General features: G+C 44.0%; 1 protein-coding gene across 1 annotated transcript in view; it reads right to left on the bottom strand.

Annotated features, from left to right (window-relative positions):
• Window positions 1–22240, bottom strand: part of RGS6 (regulator of G protein signaling 6) — a 186112-nt gene that overhangs the window by 5192 nt on the left and 158680 nt on the right. Inside the window, 3 exon segments of the mRNA XM_085548946.1 lie at window positions 1684–1773; window positions 14034–14220; window positions 21027–21152. Of these exon segments, the coding sequence (XP_085405072.1) occupies window positions 1684–1773; window positions 14034–14220; window positions 21027–21152 (403 nt within the window).

Consider the following 22240-nt stretch of genomic DNA (forward strand, 5'->3'; position numbering starts at 1 on the left):
TTGGCAGATTCTGGAGTAACATCAATTCCCCCCCTGCATAGAGTGAAGCAGGTGAGCAATGAATCTACACAGAACTACACACTACTGCCTTTTTTTGCACCTCGCTATGTTTACTTGTGCACCCACAGCTCTTTCTAACAGAAACTTGATTCTTACTTTCACGGCTGTGTTAACATGACACCAAGGCCTGCTCCTCCGGCAGTTTGTGGGGGAATGAGGATGTCATGCTGACACATCCAGGCCTTGATCTGACAGCAAACAAGGACTGCAGAAAAAAGCCTCTGGTTTGAATGGGCTCAGCTGGGAGGAGAAAACCCTTTTGCTTTGAAGCAGATGAACCCTCGTGTGTTCAGCGGAGGGAGGATGGGGATGGCATGCCAAAAGCGGATAGAGGATGGCAAAGGTTTTTATGCTTTATACTATCAGAGGACTTTGCCTTGCACTTCCCTCTTTCCCCATGACCTCTGAACTCTAAGTAGACCTAACCTTTTCAAACATAAGCAGCACAGCACGGTGCTGTCTCAAATCAGACATTTTGAAACAAAGGGCTGGCTGCTGCCCTCCATTACTGGCCCCAGTCCACTGCCTGCAGTCCCAGGCATAGCGGACAGAGGGGTTTGTCTCCTTTTGTCACACTGCGCATGCTTTCAGGATGCACAGTGACAATCAGGACAAAAATACCACTGGGATTTCATGGTATTGTGCCAGTGCAACGTAATTTGGCAGCACACAGAGAATGCAGCAGAAAAACAGCAGGGAAGATGGTGATGGGAAAACCCACGCTCAGGCTGTAGAAGCCAGTTTATGAGTGGTCCTGGAAGTCAAACAGAAGAAAGACATACACGTGTATATGCATGCAGACGAACAGACATGGACACACAGACTTACAGGAGTCAGGAAGTGCAGGAAGCATCGGAACACAGCCATTAGTGCAGAGAGCTGTAGGTTACCTCCCAGCCCCTCAGAAAGGATGGACAATTGGGTAGGAGCTGCCACAATGCCAGGTAACCACTCCTTTGTTACCTTGAACTGGGGGTTCCTGGCAGAAATGCTGTGCTGGCAAAGCACACATGGGTGCCAGCAATGCTAAAGAGCTCAAAATCAGTTGACCTGTAAAAAATGTGGCTGAAACCCCTTAATTGCTGCATGGGTTGCAATTATTTCCTGTCTCTAAGGAAAAAGAACCATCATTTTTTATTTTTTTTTATGGCAAGAGCAAGGGAAACTGAGAATGGAAATCACTATAGGGCAGTCTAGAGGTAAGGCATCCATAGGGAAGATCATCTGGTGAGGCTGTGGAGCTGAAAACCAGAATAGGTGAGATTTGTAAGACCAATTAATAGATTGATGAGTTCTGCTTCTCAAACAGACACCACCTTTGTCACAAGGAAAGGCAATGCAGTTTTAATTGCCTGCACTGCATTTGGGAGACTTTTGAGCAAGACAAGCAAATTTCTTGTTGCTTTTTTTTTGTCTTGGGCCATTCTGCTTTCCCAAAAACACGTGTTGAGGTTGTGCATAGGGATGCCATACCCTGTGCCCCTGGTGAAGAAAACAAAAGTTGTCGTTAAATGATTTTTTTTAAAAAAAGAAAACAATATTTTCATTTTCACACTAGCAGCAAGCAGCAGGCGAAAATCAAGAGGTGCAAATAGATGCAAGCATGTCCTTTCCAACAGATACCTTCTTCTTTGCCAGCAATAAGTCCTGGTAAGCATTTGAACGGAGGAAGCGTGCATAGCTGTCACTCTTCATCAACTTGTAAATGTGCTCCTGTGGGACAGGAGGAAATGAGAGACAGAGAATTGTTATCAAACCTCATTTAGACATCACAGAGATTTAAAACACAGTGAATTAGAAGGACGAGAGACTGATCAAAGTCCTAATTAAGTCTGCTATTATCGATTATGTGTGTTGTGGTGGCATACAGGAGGTCCATCCTGGGGCAGGACCCTGCTGTGCTTGGGGCTGCATAAACACAAAGCTAAAAGATGGCCCTCACCTCAAAGGCTGGCACATATTATTCAGTAATCAGTGTTACTCTGTAATGACTACAGCTCTCAGAAATCCCCAGATCATGAGCAAGTGCCTAGCCAGGCTGAAACTACTGGGATGTCTCAGGAAAGAAGAAATAAATGCCAGAATTTGTCCCATAGATTAGGTTTCATTCTATTACTCGTAGACACTTGCACTATCACCCCCCACCCTCTCATTATAGTTCATGAAGGGGAACCGATACTTAAACACGTTTCATTTCCACTTAAGCAGATGCCTAGAACAAACCAACCTATTCACATCCTGAAAAAGCCTTTACGTCCGTCTGACTACATGTGAAGTTTATTGGACAAGTACACACATTTGCACCACATCATAAAGTTATGTCAGATGAGTCCCTTCCATAGGGCCTTTTGTCTCCTTTTGAGACAAAGTGCTGATAGTAATTTGCTTGGGGTACATCCCCTGCCTATGAGCATTTCTTCAGATTTACAAAGGAGTGTTCCACTGCACCACAACCTACTCTTTTCCATTGCCTTGCTTAGTTTTACTTACCTGCAGAAAATTCCTTGATTCCATCAGCTCTTCTCACGACTGTCTAACTGTCCTTTCATTTGTAAATAAATATTACCCCAAACATCAAGCAAATCAGATCAAAATACTTTGGCCCATTAAGGACTGAGATTACATTAAAGGAACTCAAAAGAAAAACAGGCACCTTAGACATTTCTCTTAGACTTAGAAGCATTCTTACAGAGTTAATGAACAGTTTTATCTATACTGATTTATACAACATAAAATATCCTCTCCTGCCCTATAGACATTGCTGTTGAAACTTCAGAACAAGCAACCCCGACACAAGTCATAGAGTTTATTTTACAGTATTAACGAGCCAAGCAAAATTCCCTTACCTTCACCATCACGGGCAATCTGAGATGACCTGTCTGCACAGAGAACTGCCTCATTCAGCTTTCTTGTGCTATTCAGTGCATAGTTCTAAGAGGGGCATAACTGCCACTGGTTTTTACTGAGATGCAACAATAAAATGCACACTTTGAGCTACAACCTGGAGTGGAACACTTTTAACCAGTTAATTTCATTTCCACTGTTGCTTTCAGCCCTGTCAAACCCTCACTTGTGTGGCATTATCTGGCTGAAGTATAGCACAAGATTTTGCAATAGAAACGCTAGTATACAGTCATCTAGCAAGCATGACCCCTTCTCACCGCAGGAAAAGAAAAAGAAGTGAGGGCACAGCTCCACACTAATCATCTACAGCACTGCCAAGTACTTCACATCTAGCTGTGAGATGCACCTATTTATTCAGGGCAAAGCTGAAGACAGGAAACATGTGAGCATGTCAGGGGTATGGTCATCGGCAAGTTTGTATTTCTCTGGAATGAATTATGATTTTCAGCATCATCTCACTCTCAAACACCTCAACAGAAACAATTCAACAGGAGTAGAAACAGAAATTGACATGAGTTAATTTAAATCAATCACATAGCAAACAGTTCAGCCATACTGTTATCTCTTAACTTCTCTGAAGGAGACTCTGTCTCCTACTAATGTATTCTTCATAACTAAGTGGGGAAAAACAACCCTAACTTTAACTAGAATACTTTTTCCTTCCTCCTCCATAACTGAGGGACAGCTGATGAGTACCTGAGGCAGGCAGTCTGCAGCCCATCAGCAGCAATGGGTCACAGAGGTCTCTCAGATCCTCCCTCTTGCTGTGATTGTCCCCAATCTCATACCTGTAAAGCAGGGTGCTGGTGGGAGCAGTGCTGAGCTGGAAAGGAAGGGGCTAGGGGGCTGAAGGCACAGCAGTGGGCAACAGGGACATTTTGGTTGACATTTTGATAGACAGCTGACTAAATTATTGACTACCTTTGGATTCCAAATGGTTTCTTAACTGGTCAGATAACAAAGTTTGCTCTGAAAGGCAAAAATAACATTTTTGGAAAACAGAGTTCAATTTTCATTGCAACACAAGCAGATCACATTAGCTGTTTGCACACAAAAGAAGAACAAAGCAGAGCAGAAAGTGCTGGCTATACAACCCTCCAGCATGCCAGCAACAACTATCAGTCTTACTCATGTCAAGATGACTTCAGGTATTTGACCTTAAAACAGTATAAACTCAATATCTGACTGTTGAAAGGGGGAAAAATTACTTTGACCCTGAGATGAAATAAACCACAAGCCGATGTCTTAGCTGAGGCCACTCTCTGAAGAAGCGGACTGCTGTATGCTCATCTCCACTGCTGCCCTGGGTAGGTAGCTGGTATGCAGGATTTTCTCTGCTTTTCACATCCTGGAATCACTAGGCAGCAACCTTGCTACCTTTCAGCTGTTCACCAGCGACATAATCAAAGAGGGAATTCTTAGGCTTTGAATGCTAATGAAGAAAGAAGGCTGGGCATAGGGAAAGGGAAGGACATGCTTCATATGCAAACTTTACAGCTTAATTGCAAGAATTCAAAGGGCTTGCTTTGAAGAAGTACTGGAGGCACAAATGATGCACTGATCATTTATTTTATAGCGCTTCACTTTTGAAGCACCTAGAGAAAATCTGAGCCAGCTGCTCAGGTCAGCAAAGACTGCCTTCCAATTTGCAACAGTCCAGGACAGCTTACATTGCTGCAGCCAACTCCCTGCTGAGACTGCACCACAAAGCTTCCTGTAGAACTGTGGCTGCAGTCCACGTACAGCTCAGTTACACAACAAACCTAGCTGCAGGACAGGAAATGCTGGTGCCTGGGACATTTGCTCTGATCCTTAGCTTACTCCATCCTTCGTCACCAAGATGCTGCTATACCTTCTGCAATCTGTAACTTTCTAGGGAGAATTTACAGCTAGCATTTAGCAGCTCCTAATTTCTTAAATAAATTGAAATCTACTAGAGGTTGAGCAACTGAGCATAATCTTTTGAGGCAGCCTGAGCAACGGGCATATTAGTAGAGGTGCGTGCACAGATTTAGCTGCCCTGTGCAACACGTGCAAATTGGCTTGTTCCCTTGCATCACGGATTTTTAACTCACTTGGGATCACTGCAACCCGCTGGTCTCTCACTTTCTAATTTACTGAGCAGCTGCTTTCATTCTTTATCACACGGTAGAGAGGGAGCATAACTTTACCTAAGACTGCAGCCAGCATCTCCTGTGGTGCACCTGACACGTACGCATGCTCCAGGACACACCTGAGGCTGCTGGCAATAAATTCAAGCCCTCTTATCCTTATACTAATAGAACTTTGCATTTTATAAACTTGCTTTTTACAGTGGAATGAGCTCATTATTACTGGCTCCCTGAATACGCAAACCAAATTAACTACTGGTGTGATTTTTAACAATTCCCTCACAGTAGTCCTGCAAACAGAGTAGGTTTAGTGCTGACCATCCTCAGTGGTGCTCCTGTGGTCCTGAGCCAAGGTGTCAGCCTTCTTGCTACTACCACTGTGTGGCAAACAGTGAATTTCAAAGGGGAAAAGGCTCTCGTTTCTGTGAATTAGCGAACAAAGGAACCAGACACGTAAACCACAGAAAATGCCTCTCATACGGTTTTACATGTAACCTCAGCTTCAGTGGAAGTGTAGGGAAATAAACGCTGATAAGCTCCAGCATCTCTCAGCTTGTTTCCATTCATAAGCCCTATCTCTGGAAGGAGATGAAAGACAAGCTCTGCAAATTTTCTTGACAAAAGGGGAATGGGGGAAAGAAATAGAAAAAAGCTTGCAATCTAGACGGGAATGTGGGAGGTAGCTGAGATAGCAGAAACGCCTCAAAGCTGCACTTGCTTCAAACCAACGTGCTGCAACGTGACCAGGGCCATCTTCCTCCCACAGGCAAAGCACGGTGACCCTGAGGAGAGTGCGTAGCAGCTGAGTAGGACCTTGGGAACACTGAGAAATATGTGGGAAAAACCTGAATGACAGAAAAATAACAAAGCAAACTGGCTTGCACAGAGCACCTGGTAGGCCTCTGGAAGCTTGTAATCTATTGAGAACATTTATTTTCAGCAGATTATCTTGGTTCTTTTCCCTGAAATATGCAGATGATAAAGTAACCATGTTGGGGGCTAACCATAGCCATTGCTAGTCTCACCTCTTAGCCGCTGCGATATTTTGTGACAAATCTGAAGCAGGTTTTGGGGTTGTGAATGCCAAGCACAATTTCCTCATTACCTCTGAATACCAGCTTGATTCCAGCAAGCCCTTAAATTTTAACTTGCTGAGGGAAAGTTTTCTCTGCTTGTGCCTGAGCACAGTTGTATGCTTGGATGGTGAGTGGGATGAGGGGGAAATATCTGATTCTTTGCTCATCTCAAGCCCAGACTTCCCACTCAGCACACTTGTAGCCCATTCTGGGATTTTACACCAGATAGACACTAGATAGATAGACAGCTGAGAGTTACCTGAGCCCCAGTGCCCCACTTTGCCACTCACAAACAGGTTGAGAACTGCTTGCTGTAGCTATCCCACTCGCATCCCTTTACCCTGCCACCAAGACCTAGCATTATAGTAAGGCATTTATTGGACACCTTTTTATGTTGCAAGCAGGCAAATGCAGCATCTGCCCCTGGAGCCAGCTGCAAGGGATATTTGCAGCATGTCAGACAAATCCATTTGAACACAAGCCCCAAAGCAATATAAAGCAGCAGAGAAAACAACTAAATAAACAACAGCAAGCCATCATGAATGTTCTACCTGTGCACTGGGGGAGAATGCTCTGCAGATTCACGCATGAGAGAGCAGAGCCTCACTGAGTGCCTCGCGGCCTTCACTTGAAAGGGACCACAGAGGCCAGCTGAGGCCCTGCCAGGGGTCTGCATCCCAAAGGGATGTCCCTGATGCACAAAGAGGATAGGGGAATGAGAAAACAGGGTGATGCCATTCTGAGCATGCAATGAGCAACTGCTGCACCTTGAATTAGGCACAGGAAGCCATGGCAGCTGCTGGCAGACACAGTGAAGATGAGGCATGCAAAAGACCTTCACCCCTCAATGAGCCCAGCCGATAACATCAGTGTGGGAAGGAGGCGGGGAAACATGGGGTTTTCACCCCAGTTCCCTTTCATGTCTCCAAATCCCTGCTCATTCAGGTCCCTGCACACAGCACTGTGTCACTCCCAGTGATGATGTGTTGCCTTTTTGATCAACCAGCCCACATTAACCAGCGGTGCCCAGCAGCACTGCCACCTAACACAGCTCTTGCTGTTACTGAAGTGCTGTGCTTGCCTGATTTATAGTTTAGAAAATAAACGTCTCAGGTTGGTAAGTGACACTTAGGGGTCTTGGCCTGAGTATGAATTGCTCTGGAAAATTTGAGCAATATCTTTTTGGCCTCTCTGAAGTTATTTAAGTGACAAAATAATTTACACCCACAGTTTTAGCTGGCGTATTTTCTTCACACTCAACCAAGTTGTTTTTACTACTACAGAAAAAAAAAAAAAAAGATGAATAATTATACTGTAACACAGACTAACCTCCTTGCTAATCTAAAAATCATAAAACCTCTCTTTAGACCCCAAATGAAATTACACCATGCACAGCAATGTGGAAGAGCTTTAGCAGGAGAAATCACTGTAAGCAATGAGAGCTCATTTTGAGTAATACACAGAAATCCTTTGTTTAGCCCTGTAGATACAAAGTTAGAAGCCTAATGTAAATCTTTTGTGTGAAAGCGCATTGATAAAAGTAACACATCAATTTAGCCCCAGCTCCTCTGTAAATGAGTGAGACAACTGGTTTGCTTCATACCTTCAGAGGTACAGAAGGGGCTGCAGTGCTGCTGGGGCTGGGGCAGACGCACTGCAGAAGGCAGAGCCATGCCAAGCACCACGCAGTTTAGGGGTCAGCTTGGTACTGCAGTAGGATTTAGTCCTAAATATAGCAAGGGCTATCCAGGGAGACCAGAGTGGGCTGCTGGGAGTCTAACACTGTGTGAGCAGCTTTAGGTTTTGAGAACAATGATCGTGGCTAAGAGGCTGATTCTCACAATGTGGGCCAAATCCTGGCTACTGGCAAAAAGCCCAAGTGAACAGGTTTTGCCTGGGAGGAGGGGGACAATCTCATGTAACACTTGGAAAACTAGTATCTCTTTTCCAAACAATGCAGTACCTAGGAGACACAGCAACAAAGATGGTTTTTTTGCACTTCTTATACATGCTGCAATACAGCCATGAGATGAAACTACTCAACTTTTTGATCAAGATCTTTGCAAGGCTGTCCATAGCTTTTTCTTACTTCATTTTCTAGGGACATTCCTGCCAAACAGCTGAGTTCAGCCCTGGGAAGGAACATGCAGCATCCTTGCTACAGCAGAAATTAAACTGGGGCAATCTATGTCCCCTAGGAGACAGTGACAGCAGGATGCAGCCTTACAGAAACAAGCAGCATCCAGTACCTGAGTAAAGGTGGTGATGCTGAGGTAGGTACGACCGATCTTGCTTGGATGCTGACACAGGGAATACACCCTGGATACAGAAACTGCCTCCCAAGTCCTGTAAGCATTTTGGCTTCGCTGCTATATCCCCTTGGGCAAGCCTTTAAAGGTGACTGAGCTCAAACTCTTCAAGTCCATGCTACAAATACTTATCAAAATCTTTTATCTGTTTGCAGATTAATGCAATTCAGACAGCACAAGATCAACATTCATACCTGCTGTGGTCTGAGAAGGAGAGGTGCAAAATGCATTGCTGATAAATCTCCCTACAGATTTTACTTTTTTTTTTTTTTTTTTTTTTTTAAATATTAGAAAGATGAACTCCTCAAGAGACGGCAAGCCTTAGAACAATCAGACTGCAGTATTCCTGCAGTATGTGGATTGGGCAGGTGCGGAACTGACTATCTGTAAGACTGCTAACCCACAGTCCACAAGAGGTGGACTGCTGGACTTGTGGAGTCCTGGCTGCTCAGGAAGAGAGGGATGCATTTGCAAGCACTTTTGCTCACTGCCTGGATGAAACAGAATAGTGTTGGCTACATCCTGACTTTCACATGACAAAGAAAGGCTCTTTCTTTGCAAGAAATGGTTGTTTCTTGCAGCTCAGATGCACAGTGCTGGCACAGGGGTCACAGAAAACCAACCTGAATGTTAAATACAATTTTTAAGCGAACCAGAGTTAGGAGATGCCTGGCAAAGACAAATGTTTTTTTTTAAGACATTCTTTCACAGAACATGACTATTAAGGTGCAAATTAAAAAGCCAAAGATTTAAAAAAAAAAAAAAAAGTACTTTCTGATGTGCAGTGTGTACTTACATTTAGGAAAGTTCATTTCATTCAGGATAGTTGTAACACTTGCTATCTGCTCTTACACTGACCTCTGCTTCAAGTCTTTCATTTCCTGCTTTGTGCAGCATCAGACACACCAGCATTAGCCTCCATGATCACCTTCCTATTTTTGTTGCAGGCATCTAATTGCTCTTCTGGGTGCATCTGTGGGACTCTTGGTTTTAGATTCAGTTTAGGTGTAAGTTGTTCTGGGAAATCCACAGGGAAGGAACTTGGATTTTTGTTCGTACGTGTAACAAATGCACAGCAACAGTGAGATTTCTGTTGAAATCTTTATCTACTAGAGAGCACTGCAAGGGAAGATTTCCCTCTCCAAATCCACAGAATCAGAGCCAAAAAGAAGAAAATAAAACTAAATTCTTGTGAAGTTTCTACTATTCATGGGCAGCATCAGGGTGCCAAAGGCCTGCAAGAGGACTGGGCACTGTGTATGTGCACACAGATGCTGTGTGCACACCCCAAAGCAGTGCTTTCAAATCCCCATGGTGCAAGCTGAGCAGCACTGGCTCAGGACCACCCGAGCCACCTTCAGGGCAGGGTGCCTGGGTCTGCCCTATACCCCCTCTGACTGCCCATATTGCCAACCAGAACTGCTTGTTTTTTTATCCCAAGGTACTATCCTTGACAGACATACAGGTAAAACGGGGTGACTAGGTAAAACTTAAAGAAAATAACACTAATCTTTCCTTGAGTTCTTACATGAAAGGTGATCCAGATGCATACAGTGAATGATTATTTCACGTTTTCCTTCCGTGCTGTGATTTAGCTCAACATCTACAAAAGGAGTTCTGTATGCTTGGTGAATAGGCACCATGCATATGCTGCTCTATATTCCTGCTTTCACATCCTGTGCATGCTTGCAAAAACAAAGTCAGTGAAAGAAAGGTCACCGCTTATTTTCCCTTCTTGGTAGAAAATGACATTCCATTTCCAAGAGATCCTTGCTCTCACTTGGAGTTTGTTTTTTAATTCAATAGGGTCCCATCACCTTACGTCAACATTCACAGATTCTTGGTGGCACAGAATGAAAACTGAGGGCTGACCACTGACAAATCCTGCAAGGGCTCAGCTATCTGTTACCAGCAGCAGCAGAAAGCATGAACTGGGACCAGATCCGGGCCAGGTACATTTCTGGTTTGAACAGCTCAAAGTTTGGCACTGTGGTCTAAGTCTGCTCAGGAATTAGCTATGGATCTGCACAGTACAGTCAAAATCTCTAACAGAACCCAGATTAAAACTGAATTTCCCTGTATCATCTTCACAGAAACAACAGCTAATTAGTTCAGGTAAAGGAACGTCATTCTAAAACTCTATTTCACTTCACAGAAGAACAAAAACAAACAAAGCAAGCATAAAAGTAATTGCAAAGACAACTACATGGCTTACCTTATTCCAGTATGCCTGACTCTGGAGCCTACCAACAAATGCCCCTACAAGCAAACATCAATATCGAGAAACACAATACATCCTTGCAATACTAGCCCACAATGCCAAGGTCTATGGGATTGATGGGACTGGGGCAGGGGTTAAAGACTTTCTGAGAGTAGAAAGACATCTCAAGAGAGGGAAGGTGATGCTTGACATGAACGAAAAACTGCTAAAAAAATACATTGTGCAGATTAGCCATAATTGTCATACTCACAACTTTGAGTTCTCATGTTAAAGACAAATTAGTTTGGCTGTCAGCAGCTTCATCAGCCAAAAGAGGCCATTTTGAGGGACCAAAGACTATTTGCTCTCCAAAGCTGACAGTGCCTGCCTCATATTGCAGGGCCCCACAGGGGCTGTTCAGTGATGCTGATAACTCCAGTGGGAGCACCGATCCCGCTAAGTAGTTCACTGTTTAATTGAGCTGACCTTTTCTGGTGGTGCCCCATGTATTAAAAGCTGCTTCACTCCCAAGTGAAAACGGTTCGATAATTGCAATATTTTACTCAGTGGACAATTGTTTAAGAGCAGAAAATAATCTGCTTTGTTGGTAGGCTCTCCTCTGGAGGAGTCCACCTCCAAATCAACAGAAGGTGCTGCACAAGTGAGTTCAATAATAAATGCACCCCGAAGTCAGGTTAGATTACAAGCTATTTGAGGATATTTAGTGCTAAGATTTTCAGTATCACTTCTTTTGAATGCAGAGACCATTGGTCTTCCGACATTGAATGGCCTTGGGATGCAGAGGTTTCAAGTGAGAGGCATGTTTGTCAGGAGCACTCTTTCTCCCTGTTTTCTTCTAGGTGTCTGACCAGATTTATCTCTACTGCCTTCTGTGTTGGCCTTCATGGTTGTACAGCATCTGGGAGAGCTCTCTAGGGCTGGGAGCCAAGGTTACACAAAGCATCACATCTCTGTAGACTGTTAAACACCCGATAAAAGATGATGCTTTGTTATCAACTTACAGCTATCAGGCAGTCACTAGCCTGATGTATACTGGGCTCTGCTTCACCTTCCCCTTCCCAATGCTTTAATTCTCAATGCTTTTTATACACAATTGACATTCTGGGGGTCTCCCAGGTCCGCCCATGGGCTAAAGTGCAACATCACCTTGTCATACTTTCCATCTCAGAAGCTGCAATTTCCATTTTTCAGTCCAGCCAACCCTTTTCTTTCCTCATAGCCTTAGTGTCCCTGCATTGCAAGCATTCAAAGAATGTCCTGTTCAGTAAACTAGTTCTTTTCTTGTCCCTTATTCACAAGGACATTTAAATTATTTTCCTCCATGCTAAACCTACACAGGACAGGATAGCACTTATATTTTCTCTCCCACAGAGGACTGTTTTGACTGTTTGTGTCTGGCTGAATCCCTAGGAATGTGGGATGTGTGTGAGCTCAGACTCCTGGTGCCAGCAAGCTGAGATAAGACAGCTGGGCTATTGCCTGCTGCAGGTCTGTGAGACAACAGTCCCCAAGGTGGCAGCGCTGATGGGGGGAGATACCAGGAGGGCACCTGAGAGATTCAGGGGCACCTATGTGGGCTGCCACGAAGTGGAGGTGTAAACAGGAGTGTTCCTTCTCCAGGTGAGGCAGTATCAGCCAATGTTGTGCCAGCTTCCACTGGGGCACTAGGCATGCTGGTGATGTCTGGTTTATCTCTGCTTCTTAGCTTTCTGATCAGGCAGTCAGAAAAAAACTAACTTGGTCTTTGCAGTGCTACCAGAGCCCACTGTGATGCACAAGTTGACCAGCATTCCCCATCAGTATTGTGGCAGACTCTGTCTCTGAGATGACCACAGCTGGGCCTGAAGGTCTACCTCTGCTTTCTATTTCTGTTTCAGTGAACCAAAAGAGATGAGTTGAGGACAGCAGTCAACATAAAAATCCTCTGAAATAAAATTAACTCAAGGAGCTAAAACTGCAGCCTAACTGCAAGAGCTCATGCCTGATTTCATCAACTCCCCTTTGAACAGCAATTACATTGTAAACTGATCGGTTCAAACCTAAATCCTCAGTGTCTTCTTCTGATTAAATTCTCATTGCCTAAACATCCATCTTATTCTCTGTTCTTCTACTTATCAATTGAATTACTTTCTCCATTATTCACGTATCTTCTTTAGCCAGCATTTTACCATCATCTTTTTTTTTTTTTTCACGTAATGTAAATTTGCAGAAGTTCTATTTCACTACAACCGCACAGCAAAATAAAATACATTTTAGTCAGAATGTTTCTATACCACTCTGTTTCTCAGATTTAAAAAGCACATTTATGTTGTCTGATATTCACAGGGGATTGCCTTAAGACTTTGCATACATTCCTTCTACGTGGGCCCTAAGGAGCAGGATTGCATTCAGGAAAATACAGTATTTGATGCTGGCTTGAAAAATTCATTGCCTAACCTTGTATAAGTGGTCCTCAACATCTCCCCTGAGATGAAAATATTTTGTTAGCAGAGTATTTTGAAGAACTGCCCTTGAACACCAATTTAAAGAAAATATAAGAACAAGGATTCTTTTCATTTGTTGTTGATTTTACTACAAGCTCTTGAGAAAAATGATTTTAAGGAGAATATCTTTTAATTCTGTCCCTGTTAATATTTGCCAAAAGATTCATTCTTCCTTTTCCCTTTTTTAGCCAAAATAAAATGGCACTTTCCCCTTTTCAGAAGGTTATTCCATTTTATCCCAGCTCGTAGTGGTTTTTCACAGATTATCTATTTTCCTAAAGGCATTTTCTGTATACAGTTTATCAGTAAAATTTCCCTGATAAATATGGGGCTACTAGGAGGGAAGGATTAAGCTCACTGCATTGCTTACTGTCCTAACATCATTCTAAGGCACTGTCTGCAAGACAAGTTTCTAGTTGTGTTTGAGAAGAAGCTGTGTTTGGGGTTTGGTTGGGAAGATATAATTAGCAATAAATGAATAAATGATAGAGCAAGCGTATTAAACAGAATTTTGATATGATGTAAACCATTCTGAAAATGTGACAGACTGTTGACAGGGGGTACAGAGAGCCCAACTGAACTTTATAGCACTTTTTCATCTTTGCTTTCTCTGAGACATGGCTACAGCTCGCTGCGCCTTGCAGACTTGTAAATTTCGGAACATTTGTTCCCAGAGGAGCATTAGGCTGTAATAGCTGATAGATTCAAAGAAAATATCATTTGCCCAGCTTGAATAGATACCCTCAAAGTCACTTCCAACTGTGCTTCTCTCCTTTTTCTTGCAAGTGAGCAGTGACAATGTGATAGTGGAATATCACGGTAAAACTGAGAGTTTTATTAGCAGTAGTTCCATAAAATCAAAAACAAACCTGTGCGTCTTCATATGTGTATCTCCCTGGGTCTTTAACATTTTGGCTTGTTTTCTCATAGCTGTGGGAATCCAAGTTGATAGCACTCTGGGCCCCAGGAGCCAGAAACTCTTGCCAGATTTCCTCCACTCTGGTGGTCACGTCCTGTAGAGGTTGTTTTTTAAGATCTTGGACAGCCAACCAAAACCTGTAGCGGGCAAAAATCAAAATGGGAGAGATTTATAAGATAAGAGAGATTTAGATACAATTTTGTTGATAAGCCTGGGCAAAGTCCCAAATGGCATCTGTATTTGCAGAAGGCTCTCCATTTAGCATGACTTTGGGGGAAGGTGTGATATACCAAACCATTACAATGTGGTTAAGATCAGAAAAGTGACTTTAAGAAGTGAAACATCCTTATTCAAACCATCTCTGCAGAAGTGTGACATTAGGCAGGCAAGCAAGAAACCTCAAAAGCCCATGCAGCTGGAGGAGGAACACGAACTGCTTTCCACCACCCCACTGCAACCTGCTGGTAATTTCTGCCTGCAGCATCTGTTGTCTGCAGAGGATGCAAAACACAGAACAACAAACTTAATATTCATATCATTTCCAGGGTGACGTTGTGGCACTGGCATTTAGAGAAGTCTTTTCTTTTTTCCTTTTTTTTTTTTTTTTTGAGACTTGTAAACTGACCAGCATTCAGATGGATGCCATGAGAAGGGATGAATACAGAACCCAGTTATGTCCATGCCATTGTGCTCTGCAGGGAGAGCCAATGTCACTTCTTGTTCAGGGCAGCTGAAAGAGCTGCACAATACTGAAAATCAAGCGATGTGTCCCCCGCTTTTAATTATGGAAGACTACCAAATAAATAAGTTGAACTTCATCTGAAAGCCTCATTTCTCATCTCAAATTATTAACTGGTGCCCTGCCTACTATCACTAAAGCAAATGCTCCCCCATGTCAGGAGGAAGATGAGGTGGTCTATTCTAGAGCAAAACCCTGTGGGCAGCAGGGGAGGATGGAAGAGCCAGCAGTGCTGCTGTGGCCCCCGGGCTAGCTGCCAGAAAGGTTTCCTGGAGCTGTCACAGAAATAAGGAGGGGGATCATCATCAAAGGAGACTGCCAATCCATTTAGCTTTGTCCCGTACTTGCAGTAGAGGAAAAGGGCCTGTTTGGGAAAAAATAATTGAAAAATTTTAATTGCAGACGTGATGGTAACTTGCAAATGCAGGGAAAAAAAAAAAAAAAAGAAGAAGAAAGATGCTAATCAACACAGAGTAGCTGGGACATTTTAAGATTAACACTTGACTAGATAGAAAATGTTCTGCCCCAAGAGCCTGGGAGGCGGGCTGGGAGCGGGCACACTGTGAAGTGACAGCTTGCCAGCACAGGAGCACCATCCATTCTAATAACCATTTGGCTCAGTCTGAAAACCACCCAACCAAACCAACCTGACGCTAACAAGAACAAGCTCTTCCTACTGCAAGCAACTGTGAATTCGTGCCCAAGGCAGAATGGCCTCTTCAAGGCAATGGGGGTTTTTGCCTTGGTGGAAATTTCAAAGCTTTTCATTTGAGCTCATATCTGAAAGCCAGGGAACATCAAAGAGGGGTACCCAGCCCCACAGCCATGACTCCCGGGCAAATTCTCTGCTATGAGAACCCATCCTTAATTCAGTGAACAAGCTGGGCTTCCTATGGCATTTCTAGAGCTCTTACGAGGTAGCAGCAGATATTTCTGCTCAGGAAGTGCGCAAACACACAATAGCTACCTTGAATTTTATAGCTCTTGAGCAAATACACTCCCTGAGTCAATCCTGCAAATGCTCAAGCACAGGCTGGCCCCAAGCCAGTGGGCAGCCAGCAGGAGATCCTGCATTCCCTCCTCCTTCCCCTGGGAGCAGACTCATGGCAGTCACCTTGTGTGGGACAGGAGGGAAATGTCTGCCCGTGTCCTCCCCAGCACGAGAGCAGGAGCAGCACAGAAGTGTCTGCACTGGGGGAAGGCAGCCCTGATTGCAGGTTCTCTGCACTTTACATAACAGAATGTTAGATCTGGAGAAGGCTGATAAAACGGCGTCCTAAACTGGTGTCAGAGACATAAAGCATTCTAGCCTCATCCAGCATGTAATTAACTTGCTGTCACTCGCAGGAGATATCCTGTAATGGTGCTTTATCCCATGCAGACTCCTCGTGGCACAAGGAGCTCCTGAAACCTGCTCTGCCTTTACGGGGTGCTGCGGGCAGCTTGCAGATGCCCTCGGCAAAAAGGCTGCTGTGCAAAAAGGCTGCTCCTGAAATATGGTGCAACACAAAAATATAATTCAAAATTGAATCAGACACAAAATACGGATGATTGGAGGAGAGACTGTCAGCACAAAAACAGTGCTGTAACATCATCCCAGAGCAGGATGTGGCACCCCTGGTTGGCAGCAAAGTTCTGGAGTGACTCGTGGTTTGAAACATGACCACGTTGCTCTCTTCTTGCCTCAAAGCCCATCTTGTATCTCTCACCAGACAGCCTTGCTCTCATTTCCTTTCAACAAGATAAAACCATCAATTTAACAGCACAGCTGGGAGGGTAAGCGAAGGTACAAAATAAACACACATCATCACAGATGGGGGGGGGGGGGGGGGGGGTGTTCACACTCTTGCATAGCTTTATGGCTGTGGTGAGCATGGGGTGGCTGAGGCCAGCAGAAAGCCGCCCTCAAAGAGGCGTGCTGGGACTGGTGGCTCAGCGAGGCCATGTGCTAGGGGCAAGCACAGCCCTGCTCCTTCACTGCTGCAGCATTCCCAGCCAGTGCTATGCAGTAGAAATGGGAACAATGAACTCGCTGCCCTGCTGCCTCCCCTCGGCTGTCCTCCCCTCCTCCTCCCCCAGCCTGGGCACACCATTTCTGAGCCATGGCGTCCTCTCACTGCTGCTTCTTACTTCTCTGGGACAGGATGCATCTCTCTGCAGTTACGCAGCACCCAGTGTGCGCCCAGCTGCCTGCCAAGAAGTGAATAAAGCCACGCAGAGCTCAAGAAGCAGTTCTGCTCACAAGCGACAGCTGGAGCAGAGAGATGCAGCCACCAGGCTCAGGTCTCCTGGATGAGTCGGTGTGATTCACAGGCAAAGAGAGCAGAAAATCTCTTCATGCCACGCTGCTCTCCCTCGGCCGTGGAGCGCCCATGCCGCCTGGTGGCCAGCAGGGATCGATCCCTGCTCCTGGGGCACGAGCACCAGGGCACTCGCATCACCTGTGGCACCTGGGGCTGCTGGGAATGGCTACAGCCCTGACCTGGGGACAGCTTCCTGAACAGTTACCAACCTAGTGTGAATGGTTTTGCTTTGTAGAAGTACTGGCTTAAGTACTTTTTCTCTTTGCTTAATAGGTCTGCTTTCCGTAACAACCCAAAATTTCATTTCCTGATGAAATTTAAAGGGAAAAAAATTGGCAACGTGTTTCGGCCATCAGGCATCACGTAAGATAGAAATGCTTTCTGCAGATAAAATTCTTTTCCAGATCCATTTGCAACATGTGTTCACAATAGCACACAAAACACTCATGCTGCTATATTGCAAGCTCCACAGCACATTCCTATAAAGTGTCAAATGTTCCCTACTTAGACCCATAAACAGGTGTGCAGTCTTCTTTCCCACTGGGTAAAATTAGCATGTCCCACATTCCCACCTAGCTTTCTCCTTCCAGCTGATGCCCTTTGAAGCTGAGAAAAAAAAAATCAATCTACTGGTCAGATGAACATCTCAGCTATCTTGAGGTGTCTCATGAGATTTGTGGGACATGGAAAATGTATACAACTCTCTGTGGGCTCCTCTTTTTTTTTTTTTTTAATTGAAGCTTTGTGATTTTGTATTTTGGGGACTTCAAATGGAGGCAAAACAAACTGTAGATGAAAGACAGCAAAAGAGACAGAAAACAAAAGAGAGCAAGAAAAAGTAAAAATAAAAACTGAGAGAAAAATACCCACCTGCCTAGCTTTCCTGTTCTCACATAAATAATGGACAGACTGTAAATAAATAAGTTACAGGGCTCAGCCAAGCCCAGGAGACTGGTGGACATGATCCTGCAAGTATATTAGAACACAGAAACACAGCAGGAAGGAGACCTGGGAGGTGACAGAGGCTGCTCTGCTGTTGTCTCAGGCAGTGCCTCTCTCGAGACCGCCAGCAGCACTGATTCTTCTCAGCTAGGAAGACACGGAAATGCTCCACTGCCATCCAGCCTGGGATTCTGCACAGGGACTGAATTTAGTCCCTTCGATATACAGCTGAATTACAGTCAACTCACTCTCAGTTGCACACATGATGGAAGCTCCTTTAGAGGAATTTCTAGATTTTCCAGATCTGTCCTTAGGATAGCACGGTGGCCTGCAGAACTACTGCCAACATTAATGAAGATCCACCTGATGCTCCCAAGATAGAACATGTTTCTGCTGTGACAACTCCTATATCTCCACACCATTACTAGGAGGAAGGGCTTTAACAGACACCTGCAAAAGTAATTTTTCGAGCAAGGGGTTACATGTTGTACCCTGAGAAAGTTCCTCACAGCTTCCCAGAGTTTGAGTAGGAAGCATCTCGCTTAACCATAGCTGCATACCACGGAGGCACTGTCACTTGAACTAGTCTCAGGCTTATAGATATTGGATAATGAAGAAAGCTTTATGGTGTAATTTAGTTGCTTTTAGATTTGTTTTCACTTAAAGCTGAAATGAATCCTTCCCTGGTGATCCACTGATTCCTCTTCAGCTTCTCTCACAAGAAAGGAAGCCTTGATACTGGATGATGCAGAAGGCATAAGGAGGCATGTGCTATCAAGCTGACTGCCTAGGTGAGAGGTTCCAGCCTTGCTTGTGGGCACAACTTAAAACCTGCTTGCATGTTTAAGCATTCAGCAGCTCATTTCTTTTCTACCATATGCACTTAATGAAAATTCAGGAGCTTTCTCTACCACGCCTGAACCTTAGGGAGCCACCTTTTGCTTCTCAGCATTTAACAATCCATCCTGTTCCAGCTTTCTTATTGAATACTTCTACCTTTATGTTCTGTTAATTATTATTTACAGCCCCAAGCAGGTCTACTAATACTGATCCAGTATTAGGTCATAACGAAACCACATTAGCCAGTACCATGATAATGACACCATAAGAATGAAAGCAATGATACAATATTAACTAATAATGATATCGGAGTCTTCCAGAAAGGATGTGTGATTTAACCTCTCTATCACAGCCCACTAATTTGCAACTTCCCATGGCTACGGGCTTTCTCATAACCAACAAGAATGCATATCCACAGGAGGAGCACCTCTGATTGACTGAGAAAGGTAAATGCTTGCTTTGTAATAATGAAACTTTCTCAATCTGTTTGAATAGGATGCACCCGGGGGACACCCAACTAGTGGTAAAACCTGCTAGATTTCATTAGTGCAACCCCAAATATATTTCAGGAAACCCATTTGAGGAGCATTTCAATATAGTATATTAATTTTGCACTTCATCACTACAATTTAATTGCAAACGAGCACCAACAAACATAAGTACAGTCATTAAGCACGTACAAGTTCAGTAACTGTTCAGTAATACAGCGTCAAGTTCATTTATGTAATTTACCAACACTTCCCTGTTTATCTTAAAAATAACTTTCAAGTTCTTCAGAAGCACTAACATAAAAGTGCATTGATTTTTCCCTGTTTTGCTACTGCCGTGCTTTTTGTATTTCTCCCTGGGCAAGCAAATACAATAAATATGACAGTCAGTTCCAATGTCATTTAAAGTCGCTTTCTGGGAAATTTCACTTTCAGATCTCACACACTAGCGGACTGCAATAAAGTGGCAATTGTTCATATGCTTTACTAATGCTCGTAACTGTTGAAGTGAAAGAGGTTTAACAAAACATAAATTTCAAGACCATGCAATTAAGTTCTGAACTTTGCTGGCTTCTCATAGCCAGCAAAGGCACAAAACCAGACCAACTACATGTTCAGCTGGTGGCAGATTTCTTCATCATTTGAGCAGGTTTGTGTCCAACAGTAAAACTGGGAGCACTCTGTCTGCATCTGCCACATACCTATGTGCCTATGTGGCCTTTTGGAAGAGGACTGTCCCTGTTCCCATCTGCGTGCTGAGAAGGCATCACAGCACAGCCTCAGCTGTACAATTTATGTTGTGTAAAAAAAATGGGTGTTTTTGCTGGATACTGCAGTATCTAGGGCAGTCAAGTGACATTATTGCTGGACCCTTCTCTGTTTCCTAGACTAATAAGGAGCTGGTGAAGACCATTGCAGATGGCAACAAACAGAGCACAGGAGTGCACACTGACACCCTGCCATCAATTTAGACTTTGATTTTGGCACCAGCCAGAGGCTGCAGCTTGCCCTGGTACTACCACCTCCAAGTGCTGGCCCACCAAAATTGGCAACTTATTCCTGCTGCCTTTTCCTGCTATAGTTGAAGCACCAGAATTGTGCTACAGTATCTACATCGGTATCTAAATCACGTTTCATACTAGAGGTTTTGACTTCTCCACAGTGAGGGAAGCCAGAACGCACCCACAACACCCACAGAAGAGAACTCTAATACAGTGAGAGTCAAGCTCTCAAATAGTTAAGAGATACCAAAATTCAACGTAGCGAATGCAAAACTGCTTTGCTGAGTGAAAGTGACAGCTTTTGGCCACATGAACACCAGTCTGTATTTCCTCCTCATGGCCACTGCCACAAACACGTGAACAAATTCTATGCATTATTTGGGGACTTACGAGCCATGTCTCACCACAAAATTAAAACTTTGTAAGTCTATGCATGTTATACTTGACAATACTGACTCTGCTAAACACTCCTCCTGGGATTACTTATATCATTCTAGTACAGGCATTTGTAGCAGTGCTACAGACCAGACCTTACCGTTCTCAGTTTTACTCAAATTGGGGTTTCCAGAAGTTCAGCGCAGATCAAGCACTGCATTTCACTTACACAAGAGAGTGTGATTATGGTTTCACCTGAGGTTTTCTGAGCTGAACTCTGATTCCAGGAAACGAAGGAACTGGTCTCGTCCTACTGGGTCCTTCAGCACCTCATCCATGGAGAAGCCCCATCTTTTCACACGCTGCTGACTCGGTTCTTTGCTGTTTGGAGAGAGAGGGGAAAAACAGATGGAATGTGCATTTCTGCCTGCTGTCCCAGCAGCTGCTGCTGTTCCTGTTAAGCAGCAAAGGGAAAAAGATTATCAGACAAGGAGATGGTGTCTGTTTCCTTAAGAATTTCCAAAGATAAATGTTAGCAAACAACACACAAGAAGGAACTATAGAGACCAGGGTCACGGCGAATGCAGTTGTGTTATTTGGGTGCTGCCTATATGGCAAAATAAGAGAGACAGCAAATGATATTATTTTCAGTGAAATTTCCTGTGTGTTTTACATAAAGAACCATTTTTTTTTATGTCAAGGCAGAAATGTGCCAGCAGTGTTCTCTGGGCCATTGGCAAGCTCCACAGCATCACCCTGTGTCCCACACAGTGCTGGCTGCTAACTTGGAACTCCCTTCAGATTTTCAGTTGCACATTTGCATTAAAAAAGCAGTTCCACATAGAAGCAGGGAGGACAAGATTTCCAAGAAACGATTACTGCTTTGTGATCCTGTATTTTTCACTGCCTCTGACTTTTGGGTACTTTAGTCTTGCACGACTAAAAAGCAACCCCCTCTTCCCCTCCATGACAATCAGACTTATTTTGTATCTCAGCTGGGACACTGAGATGTGGAGTCACCCAAATTCACTCACAACCTTTCTGTTAGATTATTGCTTAATAGAACCCTGCTTACATAAGGTGTTGTTTGAATTGCCAGACATGTTGCAGAGATGCCTATGGGGAGAAGCACTGCCTAAGAATCACAAGGATCCCACAAGACAGCCTACATCAGAGCATAATCTGGGCTCACAAAGTGTTTGAAAGCTTCTGGTGTGATGGCGTCATACTATGAGACAACCATTAAAACACAGTTCAGCTGCTCACATTTGTGACAGTAGAGCCATTGTAAACAGTATGTATCTATTAAACTATATGTCTTGTCATGTCCACAGTGATTCCTAATCCTGGAGCCTTAAGGGACGGTGGCGATCTGTGCTGAAGACAAATAAGCCACAGGGGTAAATAAAATGCCCACTTTGATTTCCCCTTGCTGTAGAGACTAAGCAACACTGATGGGCATGTCCTCA

This window comes from Coturnix japonica, chromosome 5 (assembly GCF_054131305.1).
Source record: "Coturnix japonica strain WE chromosome 5, WE-NBRP24, whole genome shotgun sequence".
In the NCBI taxonomy this organism is placed as follows: Eukaryota; Metazoa; Chordata; class Aves; order Galliformes; family Phasianidae; genus Coturnix; species Coturnix japonica.